Genomic DNA, 14,516 nt, shown 5'->3' with positions numbered 1-14,516 from the left:
CCTATAAAATGGAGTTGTAGCTTTGCATGTCAGTTGCACATTTCATTGGATTCGGTCGGCGAAAATCGATCTCTCGCCACAAACCTTGTAAGTCGTTATAGTAGTTTTCTATCGATCCTCCTACTTGTTTCATTCAAAATATACGACGTCGGAGCTCGTATACCAGCGAGGTGTCAGTTCCATCAAAGTATGTTGTTGCAGCAGAATCCCATACCTGCTTAGCTGTTGGATAGCGAATAAAGTATCCCAATTTTTTTTTTTTCATGAGATATACATGTCAACAACCTGAGACCATAATCCATAGTTGGAAACCTCCAACTTGATGTTGATTGGAACCATCGGGGAATCAGTGATGGGAGAGAAAGAGGTCTGGACCCTTGACAAAGCCTCCGTCATTTTTGTTGTTAGATTATCAAGACAGTTTTTGGTGGAGTCAGCCATGGAGGCCAATCAAAATCTTGTCCCCTACCCGATCAAAAAAAGGGAACCCAAGATCATGCTCTAATAACATGTCAAACATAAAGTTTTTCTTTCATATCGATACTATAGAAATTGAGTACAAGATATAGAGATACAAAAAACTATTTTAGGAAGCTATTCTATATCTGTACAATATTTATGGTTGCAATCCCTTGAATGAAAGGATTCCTAAATCTAAGATTTTCGTAGCTTGTCAATTGAGGTTTCCATAACTGGCTAATATAAGATTCTCACGCCAACAATTATAATGTTGGTCATTATGTTAGCTATATTATTTACAAGAGGCTGAGTGATTTCATTGAAGGAAGAGAACGTGAAGATAACGGCCAATTCACTTCATCTAGGAGCAACTGCCACCAACCTGTTTCGCCATTTTGGATTTGTTAATGGTAACAGATCTCTTCTTCTTTGATGATTTTTTACTGCCAATCATTCACATGTAAATTGAAAACGGTATAAATGATAAGGGCTCAAAGTTGCGCAATTGCTATTGTTATCATACTACAATTTCCACTTTCATGGGACCATATGTTCTTACTGCTTACCTTCATTCTCTCTGTAATTTGGGAATCTTATAAGGTTTAGATCACTTCATATGTGTGTAGTTGTGATGCATGCCTCTTTTTTCTTATATCTAAACAATTTCTATACTTTAGAGTAAGTCAGGCCTTGTCGCTGTTCTTATCAAGCATGTGATGAAAAATGTTCAGCAGGTAAACCGTTTTTGTACTTAATTTGAGGATCTATTCAGTTAAAAAAATACAAAAGAAAGTGCCATGTCTTGCTAAATAGCATCTTGATAAGGGCATATCTTTGCATGTATATTACTCAATTAATAGGCTTGAATTGTGTTAGTTTCGAATGGAATTATACTTTTTGGGTTGTTTTGAATGTCAATATTGGAAGGGACAAAATGGTGTACATGAAGCAACATTGATACAAAGAAAAACAGAAGAGCGCGCGTAGCCACACCAGTTCACGCGCGGCCATGCGCGCAAATTGGCACTACACGGATAGAGGCACGCGCGCGGCTGCGCGTGATCGGACACAAAACTCCGAAAGCATGCATGCGGTGGTGCCAGTTTTCTCGCATCCGCGCGCAAAAGGCATGGAGAAACCAAATTCTAGCCTCCACGCGTGTATGAAAAGAGAGAAAAACCCTAGAAAAAGAGGAGGGCCGAAACAACAAAAAATGGAGCCGCAGTCGCGCACAAAAATCCAGAGAGCGAGAACGAGAACGAAGAACGAAGACGAAGAGCGCATCTACCAGGGACGGACTCGCAATTCTTCTTCCCTTCTTCTTACTTAATTTTATTTTGTTATTGATGTCGGAAAACATTAATTTGTTTTATCGTTTTTCCGTTGTGAACTAATTTCTTTAATCTATAGGACTCTGTAGCTTGGTCGAATATTTATTTATGAATTGTTGACTTATATATGCAAATTTCTTCTTGTTTATTTATATTTTTCGGATTTTATTGTGTCCAATTACTTGATCAATAATTGAATCGTCATATTTATTTGAGATCTATCACTCGAGAGAGGGGTTTTGAATAGGACCGTAGGAAAATATATCGTTGATGTTTATAGGGCTCGGAAGACCGATAACTCTGACGAATCCATTAAAAAAATTATTGTGCAATTGAATTCGTCATTAAAAGAATTATTGTGCAATTGAAATTATTTATCGTTTGATTTTTTATAGGGATATTAAAATTGACTTTAGATAATTGATTTATACGCACCACTTGAGAAAGGGAGTAGAAATAGTCGAGAATTCTTAGGTAGTAAACGCATTGAAATTATAAATATTGATGTCAATGATAATTTAATATAGTGAAGACCAAGTGAAATCGTATATCTAGATTCTTATTCTCACTGACTTTAAAACGATTGCGCGTTTTCCTCAATTTTAGTTCATAATTAACAACAAACAGTTTAGTGAATTTTCTAAATAAAGTCTGATTATTTTAATTGTTGTACTTAATTTATAATTAAATTGCACTCTCTCTCTGTGAGATCGACATTCGTACTCTATCGAGTTCCAAAACTTGACATCATACACTTGTGAGTAGCAAATATAGCAACACATCTGATCATGAAATTTTACTTCTCGTATATCTGATCTATTCGTGTGGTAGTTGCAGGGCGCAGCAACAACCTGCTATGTGGCATTACATCCAGATGTTAAAGGTGTGAGTGAGTAGTATTATACGGATTGTGACTTAGCTGAGACAAGCTGCAACCTAGGGATCATGAACTGGCCAAGAAATTGTGGGAGTTCACAATTAGTCTGATGGATCAATCCAAAGCATAGCCAAATTTTCATTCATTTGATCGAGCTCTTTAACTATTCTCCACTCTTTAGGATTTTCCACCGGTTTAACATTGTTTGTTCTGAAAAATTTGTTTTTTCAATTGTTGTTTTAACTTGGTTCGACCTCTTGATTTCATATATTTCCACGATATATAGATAAACACAAAAATAAGAGAATAGAATAATCAGTATGCTTAAAAAAATCTCTCCTCCCATCTACTGGTTAACAACTGCCGAAATACATGTTAATCAAATAGAGAGATGTGGCAAGAACTGCCGTTCGATTGAGAAAACGAGAGTAAATATCAATTTATGTTCTCCGATTTCTGTACATCTTTTGCATCTTACAAGATCTTCTACATCTACTTGTTTTCCCGGCTCTCTTTCTCCTCCGCTAACCAATAATGTAAATATACATACTTTAGGCCCAATAATTTAAGGGAAGAATCACATATACAATCAATCAATGGATATATTATCCCAAGGAAGACAAGGCCTTTTCATTTGGACTTGAAGTCAGGCAGATACCCGAGTCAAATTTAGAGCACTCAACTCTGTACGAAGCCGACATGTCCATCGAAACTGTTGGTAAAATGCAACTCTCTATTCGCAGGATCTCTTGATACTAAGAAAATGGATATTGCCTGCCACTTCATAGAAGGCATCTTAAAGCCATTAAACGAGAGTCGACAGTGCCAGAAGAATCTTGCTCCAGCATGTCAATTTCTCCTGAGATGCAATCCTGTTAAACAAGACGGCTTTATCAGGTTGACTTGATGACATCTGTGATAAAGGAAGTCATAGTCCAGTCATATGGTGGGATGGAAATGGAGCCGAGGGATTTAAATCAACAGATTGATTCAACTGTGCAGGGTCCCTCAGGAATTGGTGAGCCACACGATCAGCCAAGATAGATTGTCGGTCATAAAGTTCTGCATGAGCAACCCTACCAAATTTCCTTCCATTAGCATTGTTGTGGCAGGATGCCAGTTCCCGAAAAGCATGAGAGCCAGAATGCACTCCTTTAAGAATATCTGGATCCCAGTAAGAGAGGGTATTGGCACAGGGACTTGGTGGCCGCTTTGGTACAATGGAAAATCCATCAGGCATTAACATGGATTGATTATACGGGATGGCACCAATCCCACCTGTTAGAGGTGCGGAGGAGCCAGATGTGAGGGGGCTAGATATTGGTGACGGAGACATCCTCCCACTCGGGTGCTGAGGAGATCTTGGATGTAGAAGAGGACTACCAGTTGGAGAGACAGGACACGATATGTTCCTTGGAATGTAAACATCACTGCAGGCATGAACCATTTAGAATCACAGAACAAGAATGAAGCAAATGATCAATGCTATCTGTGTAGATATCATAAGTAATTAATTATTTCCATTTTTCCATGAACTACATCTTTAAAATAATGAAGTGATATTTAGCGGAGGACCTTGGATTAAACTTAGATTTTGACAACCTAGATGAGTGGATAGCAAGTCTCTCTGGATCCGACTGTAGACTTCTTGTATTACCAATGCCCTACAAATTGTTTCATACATTATCAGTGATAAAGGGTGGCTGCCAGAGAGCAAGTAAAATGTCGATAATATAACAAAATATAGAACTCAATGTATCAGTAGTTCGGTATGGCACAGACCCAGTGTAAGGCAAATAAATGTTCTAACTCCAGAAGGGTCCACCTAGAAAGTTCAGGAGTGAAGTTCAGAAAATAGAAAGTACCATGGACTTGGCGGCTTTTGACATTGGAGAATGATCAGAAGATGCAGAACCCAATATCTGTTTTTCCAAAGGAACACCACTTTTTACGAAAGGGTGCTCCAACAGTTGAGCAGCTGTAAGACGATGCTTGGGATTGCGTTGCAAACATTTTCTCACAAAATCCTTCCCATCATCTGATAGATGATCTGGAATTGGTGGAAGTTCTTTACTGTTTCCGATTTTGAACATGGCAGCAACCTTTACGATAAAATGCAGTGAGCATCAGAAATGAAAAGATTGTCATCATCATTTTACTCATAGCCAATAGTACACACATATGCAACAATGGAGAAGTTCGATTAGATCACCTTCAATTGGATACACCAAAGGTATCCACAAGTTCAGAAAGAATAAGAGAAGGGAAAAAAACCGCAAAAAAAAGAATTAATTCCAAAAATCTCATAGTCCAAATCACACACCCCTTCATATTGGCTCCAAGGTGGTTTTGACGTAGCCATTTCCAAAACAGTGCATCCAAGACTCCATATATCAACAGCAAGGTTACAACCATTTGAATTTCTTATGACCTAAAAGAGCGAAGAGATAATGATGCAGCTAGCAAAAAGCAAGTCATAAATCTATTTACAAGATTTTTGGGGGAAAAGACCAACCTCAGGTGCCATCCAATTAGGGCTACCTTTAAACGATAAAGGGCAGGTTTGCCCTGTAACCTGTAAAACCACAAATGAAGGTAAACACTCAGGACCATTTAGGCCACATAATTATGCATGAGATCAAACTTCAACCATACCTGAGGCACTTTCATCAACCAAACAAATCAGTCAAATGAGTCATAGCTTACATATTAAAACTAGTTTAAATTAGGGGCCCTGTGGGCTGTGCATGATAAATTGTCATAACAAACCAACCAACAACACAAAAAGTGATAAATTAGTTTCCCAAATATGGACTTGCCAATGTTCTAACATGTTGCCAATTCACTAGATTAATTCCAATTAGCCATTTATGTTAATTTTTGTTGTGTGAAGTTCCTTGTAATTCAAACTAAGCCACCCTTGAGAAGAAACAGGCTTACATGTTTTGCCATGCCAAAATCTGCCAACTTAACACGGCCATTTGGATCCACAAGTATGTTGGCCCCTTTAATGTCCCTGTAATATATATGCAGCATTCAGTGCCTAATTATTAATTATTCCAAGTGAAAAAATAATTCAAAACAAGCAAGCAAAGATGATCAGATTTACCGATGCACCGTGTTTTTAGCATGCAAGTATGCGAGCCCTGACAAAATTTGTTGAGTATAACTTCGAATGGCTGATTCTCCTAATATTCCATATTCTTGTAGAATCTTATGGATAGAACCACCAGATACATATTCCAAATATATATATAATATATCACCAACCTGATCACAGATAAAGATTCAGAATCAGCGGAAGATCAGGAAAAAGGATGCCATGCACTATTTTAGGAGTAATCTATTCAACTAATTACGTATTGCAAACTAGTGTAAAACTATTTGCTATAAAAATAGTGTTCAATAATAATGCCTCCACAAATTTATGACTCCCTTGAGATATACTAAATTGTTCACAATATTAATTGTGAGATTATAAACGAAATAAAGAGAAATGCATTTGGTTGACAAAAGTATAACAATGGATATCTACAAAGTTCACATGCCGATGCACCACAATAGAATCAGCAAATTTGCAGGAACGCAACTGACCGTTTCAGATCCATAATACTGAACAATATTAGGATGCTTTAAGCCACTCAACAACACAATCTCCTGAGGAAACATAAATTATTTGTTAGAATTTCACATTATGTAATGCAAAACCAAGAACAATGATTTGCAGTTAAAATAGTATCCAACAAACAATTAGCTTTGAACATCTTGTAGAAAATAAGAATATCCAGAGAAAGTCAACAGACAAAAAAGACTGACTTGTCCTAACTGCTTCGCACTTTCCTTTGATCTCGCATCATCAGCAAATAAAGTGACCTCCTTCATGGCGCACATTTCTCCAGTCTCACTAAAAAATCAGTAGAATGCCACTCAAAAAATTCAGGAAACTAATAAAACAAATTAACACTCCAAAAAGTGCATAATAACCATTTTGTTAGGATATAAAAAAAATGGGGATTATAAATGGCGTACTAATATGCACATGAAAGCTACCATAGCAAATACATGGAAACCATATTAGAGATTAAGGAAATAAAGAGAACTTTTTTACATTTTCGCACCTATTAAAACCAACGTAAACATGTCCAAATGTGCCTCGACCAAGCAATTTTCCTCTCTTCCAACGCAAACCGGAGCTTGCGAGGTTCTCTGCTCTTCCAGGACTGCGCGGTACTGAAGATGATGCCACAGCAGAATTCGGATGAGAGAAGGGTGAAGAATTGGAGATTGCTATAGGAGGAAGGGGCAAGCGGTGACTCTGTTGTCTTGACTCGTCAGGCCAGTTACTCAGTGATTCGGAGTGTCCCCCTCCAGCTCTAGGATGAATTGGTGTCACAGCACCACTCTGAATTCTAGAACTAGGGCCAGGACTTGCCATTCTAGGACTAGGGTTAGAGGAAAATTCCGGGCTTCCTCTGCTGGGCTGCCAGAATAACTGGCCTGACATATCTCCTCCCATTGAATTATGGCCAGAAGTCTGACCTGATCCAGGACTTGAGCATTGACCAGATCCGAGTAAGAGGTGTTCTGGAAAAAGTTTTCCAGCAGGAAAAGCAGAGCCAGAAACTTGCTCATAACCAGAAATTCTCATTGGACTTCTCGAGGGACTAGACATTGAGCTATCTGGAGCACTGAAAAAGGCACCGGAATGCGGGACCTGTAAATTTGATACTCGACCACTCAAAGGTCGTCTTTTAGGTGGTGATGAGACAGTCTTTTTAGCAGAGAGGTTCACTGTAACAAGCGACTCCCTTGAGATTGCCGGTGCAAGAGAGGACTGATCTCTAACAAAAGAAATTCACCAAGACAATACGAGAAAATGAGGTAACAGGTTAGTAAGACGAAAAAAAATTTCACATAACTTAATCAGAACTAACTGAACACAAATAGTTTGATGTACTTCATCCTATGAGTATAGAACTCCACTCACCTAGAAGGACTGCCTGCAGCAGTTCTGCCACCAACATCATAGTCAGTTGCCCGAGGACTTCGTTGGTGAGAATCAGCTGGATCATCACTTTCAATGGAACATTCACTAGAGATCGAATGAACAATGACTTCACCATCCATATCTGTAGGGTCTGGCTTTTGCCAAATGCATGCCGGCCTTGGGAGAGGAGGAAACAATGATGATTTTGAGACTCTTTCTCGCTTTGGTTTTGCTGATTCGCGTATTCCAGAATCAGTGCGACGGACATTTGCAGTGCGCAGGCGCATACCTGGCAGTGGAAGTGGTTGGGCTCGAGGCCTTTCTGCGAAACTTTGACATCTTTCAACATGTTTGGAAGGTGATGGAGATCTTGACACAGCTTGTGATTTAGACACTCTCTCTGAAACGATGTCACTGGTGCGTCTTCTAGATCCTCCTAATTTACCAGACGGTTTACTTTCCGGACTCTTAAACTTCTTATGCAACGTGTCAATAAAACTTTCTTTGGATTTTTTCTTTTTTTCTTTGTTTGACCAAGACTTTCCCCACCATGAAGGCATATTTCCTGGAAAAAAAAAGATATGCAAAAAATGAAGCTACGCTCTCAATACAAATTGTGGCAGCACAAGAGCATATTCCATTTACAAGTATCCTTCCAAATAGCACTAAAAGACTTTCTTCAACTTATTATGTATTTAGATATTTATCAGCCATTAAAGAAATGGTTTTGATCTTAAGAAACATCATATTTGTTCCTTTCAACACCACCCGTGCTTCACCCATCTGACTCTCAGTAATGATGTAAATTCAAGTATAATAAAGGTCGATCAATGTATTATGACGAACAATAACTGCACCTCCCTCATTTACTTAACGACCATTAAAGTTAACGGGATCAAAAAGTTGGTTTCGGTGATTATTGGAAAAAAACAGAGAAAATAAAATAAAAGAAATCCACATGATAAAATCCTCTAATCGTGCTCCAACCACCATTTTCCTTGTTCTTCTTCTACTCCATTGATCAAAAGCGGGCATCTCTACCAACTTCGTCAGTCTTTTCTTCCCCCATTATACATACAAGATCAAATTCCGAACTCATGAATCGTGTGATTTAAGAAGATTCAACAAACGAGGACAAGCATAAAAATTATGCAAAACAAAAGGGGCGATGAGTCTTTTACCCCACTTCCAAAGCACAACTCCGGAGATTATCAAGAGTTTCCCATTTTTTCCCTCCCAAAACTTAATCAGCAAACAACACTGATCTCACGGTAATCAAGTAAAACAACCAAAAAAAAAAACCAATCTTTTAACTACAGATCTAAGCATACATCACAAAATCTCACCAAGAACCGTAACTCATTAACTTCAATCAATCAGAGTAAACCAAGAAAAACAATGTTACAAGAACATACCGCAATTCACATCACGCGAGCGAAAAGCTCACCCATTCCACATAAAACACAGAATTCGGGCGTCCAATTTCACAATCCGTACGCCCGAAAGCTTGAAAACTACGCCGTGTTGGATTCAAGTGGGTTTCTCTTAGTGTGAACTAAGAATTTCTGAAGAGATCGAGTTGAGAGAGAATGACGTTAAGAGTTCTCGGAAGAGTTGTCCGAGTGAAATGCATTATAATCATGATATTTAATACTTCCATTATTGTAATTACTATTTTTCCNTTGAATGATTTTCGCCTGATATAATCTTAATCAATCAAATGATTGAGATATGATAGATAACTCGTATAATAAATCTTTATGACAGAAAATTAAAATTATCCCGAAATTCAAATCGTTTAAAAAAAATATATGATATTATAAGCTAACATATACATTCAAATTGAACTAAAATTATCCAGAAACCCAACACTAAAACGCTTTGAAAGTAGCTGGCATTTTTATGCAACTACGTTGTTGCGCAAAGAAAAAATTGAAACAAAGGAATAGACATTATATGTTGATCCAAGGATGACAAGTTTGGCACATTATGGTGATTGCAACAGAACAATAGAATCCTCCATGAAAATCCTGACAGTGGACCAATCTAACCAATACTTTAGCATTTGTTTTACCACCCACATTTGCTATTTGGCTTTATATTTGGTTTGTTTCATATTGTGAATAAATATTCAGTGTCAGATTTCAAATATTTGGTTTGCTGATTGATATTCTGCAGGCATCTTGTGTAACCACAAAATTATGTAAGATAGTAAATTCTATGCAACTATGATTTTCTTTAACTCGATCCAACGTAGAATATTATTGTCTTAGCATCTTGTTTCCAAGTACTACCGTATAGGAGTTTTAACCGTTACACCTGTTGTGGCGATTGGGGGCTCGTCTAGTAACCAGGGAGACGAGGGCGAGATGATATTGGGGGGTTTTCCGGAGAGGGGGTGGTGGTAATGTTTCATTTTTGTTTTTCTCTGATTGCATCCTCTTTGCTCTTGTTGAATTCGCGCCGAGTGGCAACTTTGTGTTATTGAATGGGTACAGTTTGGGGAACATGTAAGCATGCAAAGTGTAAATGTGTCTCTGCTCCACAAAATTAAGTGTTGACCTTACTCAAGTACTCAAAATCAAGATTCTTGAACAACATTGTTCCTAACATCATTCCAAAAACAAATCTAAAAGATGGCATTCAAATACCTTTAAAGACGTTTTCAGTGGATAAAATACCCCATGTCGCGAATAGACAGATTTTAATAGAGATTATACAACCAATGTGCTGCAGAAACAACATTCAGGATAGAAATATGGCACAGTTCAAGGTTGATCATCAGCTTATTAGGCCAGTCTCTTGAAACACTTCCACGAGACTGTTTCTATCAACACTCTAAGCCGAGGCTCGTGCGAACAGGCACCACAAAAGGGCTTGTTTTCATCCTCCAAATTATTAACCTGGCATCGATGTGATGAAGTATTTTATGATCTGAACTAGATAAAAACATTATACAAAAGGAAAAATCTCGATATAATGTAACTTGTTAACTAACAAAAGCTGCACAGATATACCTTTTGTTTATGAGTTTTGTTCTGGAAATATATATATTTCCAATTATGAATCGCCAAATTTTTAAATCTACATCTAGGATCTGCATCCATGTATTACAAGTTCCAAGTTTTCAACCTGTATCAGGAATACACCATTCAGTCAATAGTGAATTTATCCAAAAATTCTTCGCCGGACTGGCTTCTAGCTTTAGCATTGATTCCAAATCGAGATCTTGAGCCCATCCGGTACCTAGGACGGGTTGGGAAACGCATTCCATTACGGGAGTTGTTAAAATTGAAATCTTTGCTTGAACCAAGCGAGAATGTGCGATGCTTCTGCTAATGTTCTCTCCTTCTCCATGTAAATATCATTCCCAAAACATTCAGTTCTCCACTAAAATAATATTTTTTCTAAAATTTCTGACGCGATGGTACGTGCAGGGACAGGTTCCTTCATAACATCAATTGGATTACCTCTTCACCAATCAGTTCAAATGACACTCTGGGATTATAACAACCTCATTTTGCCGGGCTTGATCTGAGTTGGCTGGCACCAAACCATCAGAAATACGATTCTCCTTAATGTTATCGTCTCGAAACGGGATTTCCTTACCTTTAAGGTGTTTAACATCCAGAACCAAGATTTGAAATCCCTCCATTTGATGTAAAATTTCCAGAGCAAGCTTTGATCCTCAACCGCATGGACTGAATGATCCAGAACCGACTAGTGAAGCCCGCTCGTAATTGGAGAAATGTTCATAGCCAAGAAATCGAGGAGCCTCCCCATGCTAAGCGTTTATCAAGAAGGTGATGAGATTCTGGAAGAAGACATCACCAAGTTTGGAGATGCCGGCGGGGCATTCACCGGTACCGATAAGATAAATGCTCATAATAAAAATAACATTTCATAAATGATAAGTGATGCTAGCCAGGCAAATCACGCGAGTTGGGTGGGTAATTTATCGGGTCGAATAGGTTCTTTTCGGACATGCTAGAGATCGGGCAGATGATATCCTGGCTCTGCACACCGAAGAACATCAGTAGCAGGAGGTTTTCCAGCGTAGCCACTCCGACGCTGAAGTCAGCTAAGTGTTCACACAAAATAATAGATTGTATATGTTGAGTGTTTGTGGATAATGTTAAGTGAATTGACCTCCTCATGATCAAGTAAACATAAGTATTTATAAGGGAGACGACACTGATGACCTTGTTTTCAGTATCAGCCACTCCTAGTGGCAATATAACTTTCCATGCTACGCTCCTTGAAATTGTCATAAGTGACAACATATTATTTTTGGTCTTGTCACATCATTATTAAGTGCACTAAATGATATGTCAATGATTTCGGAGTATGGTCATCCATACCTGTGGGACCAGGATTGACGCATGTTCCGAAGTGCTTGGACAGTGATCTCGATGTGAGGACATAAACTGGTCCCTGATTCACTAAGTCTTCTTGTAATGTTTGGGCTAAACTGAGAACTCGGGTTTATTTGTGGTTGGCTTCCTTGGTTGTTGTGAACTCAGATATTACCTATAAAAGAGCATTTCTTTCTCCCACCTTGGCTTCCCTCATCATCTCGATCTATTCTCCTACCCGAGTCTTAGGACGTCCCGGGTTCTTCTCGGGATATCAATAAGATTAAAATATTTAACCAAAAACTCAGATTAACAACACGATTCAATTCAAATCAATAAACATATGAAACACATATAAACGCTGCAGCCTGCATGCAAAGTTGTATAGACACATATCATAGAAGGTTGAAACTCTGTTTCAAGTAGTACCTATGACAGTTTCTGTAGCATTGACAGTTTCCACGTTTCACAGGTCAGGTGACATCAGATTTCGATGATATGGCGTGGGATTTCATTCATGTTCGGCCAGAGGATTCAGTCGGGAATCCATGAAAATGCTTTGGCTCGCAAAACCACATGATCAAACATCCATACCTCTACCATTATGATATAATGTGTGCGCGCATGTGTACATGTTTTTTTAAATGAAAATTTGCGCTATAGTTGCATGAATTTTTTGTATGTAATATTTTTCACATGATATAGGTATGATATGGACATTGTATTATATGTTAGAAAATTACGAACTTTTTTACGCATTTATGTGTGGTTGTCTAGACTCTAGAGTGTTCAGTTTCCACAAAAAGTTTGTGAAATTGAATATTAAATAACATACAATAAATATATCGACAAAAAATTGCAGATGCTTCGAAAAAGTGAATGGGAATCAAAGTCTGAAATCTAAAAAAAAAAAATTAGAAGATGTGGTTTGAGGGGTTATGTGGTGTTTACTGGATAATGTTGTACTAGAACTCTAGAAATCCAACAATAGAAATGCCTAACTTGGCATAAATATATTATGATTATTGTCGAATCATGTCCTTTCCACATTAGGTACGCACCATCCAACAAAACGACTTTCCACTGAAAAGGCGTTGTTTATACTTGGATGAGACAACCATCCGAAGAAATAATGAAACATAAAAGGAGTTGGCTTTTGAATCATGGCCTTGTGAAAATGTAGGCATATTGGTGTTGCTCCAGAAATATTGTTTGAAGAAAGATCCAAGACTTGGATTCTCTCTAGACTACACATGTCTGAAGGTATGGCTCCATGGAACTCGTGGGAGCGTAGGCCTAGAAAATGAAAGTTTCCGACCTCAGATCCCAGCCGATTTGGTATCTCACTAGTTAGCCTGTTGTTTCCGAGATCGAGCATTTCCAATTCTGTGCAGTTCCTCATGGATGAGGGGATGCTTCCAAATAAACTATTATTTCGTAAATCCAACCATGATAATGACAATGAAACAAGGTGAGTGGGATTTTTCCAAAGAAAATGTTGGCCAGAGGTCTATCAATCTCCATGTGCTGGTACATAGAAATAACACTGGACCCATAATTATGTTTCTTGATAGATCTAATACAGAACCTAGCTCAAATGACTCCTGGTTGGTGATGGTGGTAGGGAATGTAAAATTTGGAAAGACACCATGTATTTGGTTATTAGATACATTCAGATGTGCTAGTTGAGAAGCTGTATTAACGAACCATGTAGGAATTTTTTGTGATTTGGTTAAAGGAGATATCAAGAAACACTAACTTAGTATGATACCGCAGCCATTCTGGAAACTGTGGTCCTAGATTGCATCGGGAGAGACACACAACTATTAGTTGAAAAGTTGGGATCCAATCAGGGCTAAAACCATTGAACATATGGTCATTAAGAAACAACTCTTTCAAGGATGGAGGTAACGTCAGATCGGATAGACGACCCCTAAATTGTTTGATCACAAATCAAGAGCAATCAAATACGGAATATTTAGGTAGACCTTTTTAATGAACCCATGGAATTTATTATGCCCAACCTTGAAAAATCAATCAGTGATCCACTCATCTTGTAGAAACTCAAGTCCAGATGCTGCAATATCTTTTCCAGAGGCCCAGACAAGTTCATCGTTAGTTCGGGAAGCTGTGCAGTCAAACTAGTATGTTGCTGAACTGCTCATATTTCCAAAGAATTTAGGAATCCCGCCTTCGAGTTTACTATGAAAGTGATCGAGATGTGCAAGGGACCTAATGTTTTCAAACAAATATGAAATGGGATAGGTTATATTGTTATGTGAAAAATCAGTTAGTGTTAGGCTATTGTTGAAGTTCAAGAACCAACAGAATGATGAAAATGAGATGTAACTACATGAGAAGTCAATGATAGAAAGAGGAGTTGAAGCATTGAAGGAAGGTAGAGAAGAAGGGGGCATGTAACTATCATAGACCATTAGGCTGAACCAACATGGATCTCGGTCCATACTCATGCACCACTACTAGTCATGAGTTGTTATGATGGTTCA

The 14,516-nt window shown here is 38.1% G+C and overlaps 1 protein-coding gene and 1 long non-coding RNA gene across 2 annotated transcripts; one reads left to right on the top strand and one right to left on the bottom strand.

Annotated features, from left to right (window-relative positions):
- Nucleotides 1-773: 773 nt before the first annotated feature.
- LOC140973786 (uncharacterized) lies at nt 774-3,363 on the top strand. The gene is made up of 3 exons (XR_012174683.1): nt 774-869; nt 1,147-1,193; nt 2,628-3,363. It is a non-coding gene; the product is annotated as an uncharacterized lncRNA (long non-coding RNA).
- LOC140973785 (mitogen-activated protein kinase kinase kinase YODA-like) lies at nt 3,061-8,214 on the bottom strand. Its single transcript, XM_073436846.1, has 11 exons — nt 7,655-8,214; nt 6,786-7,508; nt 6,484-6,571; nt 6,262-6,324; nt 5,777-5,937; nt 5,608-5,683; nt 5,183-5,242; nt 4,991-5,098; nt 4,533-4,769; nt 4,243-4,331; nt 3,061-4,097 (listed from the first exon to the last, which is right to left on the bottom strand). Exons 1-11 carry the CDS (start codon nt 8,212-8,214, stop codon nt 3,596-3,598), a joined length of 2,667 nt encoding a protein of 888 aa, XP_073292947.1. The 3' UTR covers nt 3,061-3,595.
- Between the last annotated feature and the right edge of the window lie 6,302 nt (nt 8,215-14,516).

This window comes from Primulina huaijiensis, chromosome 3, assembly GCF_012295235.1.
Source record: "Primulina huaijiensis isolate GDHJ02 chromosome 3, ASM1229523v2, whole genome shotgun sequence".
Classification (NCBI taxonomy): Eukaryota; Viridiplantae; Streptophyta; class Magnoliopsida; order Lamiales; family Gesneriaceae; genus Primulina; species Primulina huaijiensis.
This window is presented reverse-complemented; position numbering and strand designations above follow the sequence as displayed.

Bases quoted from the DNA above. Each gene is read 5' to 3' on its own strand.
- LOC140973785 (XM_073436846.1), bottom strand. From the start codon at position 8,214: ATGCCTTCATGGTGGGGAAAGTCTTGGTCAAACAAAGAAAAAAAGAAA. The intron at 4,770-4,990 runs GTGTGTGATTTG...TTTATCGTAAAG, and splicing joins CTTGGAGCCAATATGAAGGG to GTTGCTGCCATGTTCAAAAT. The intron at 4,332-4,532 runs GTACTTTCTATT...AACAATTTGTAG, and splicing joins CAAAAGCCGCCAAGTCCATG to GGCATTGGTAATACAAGAAG.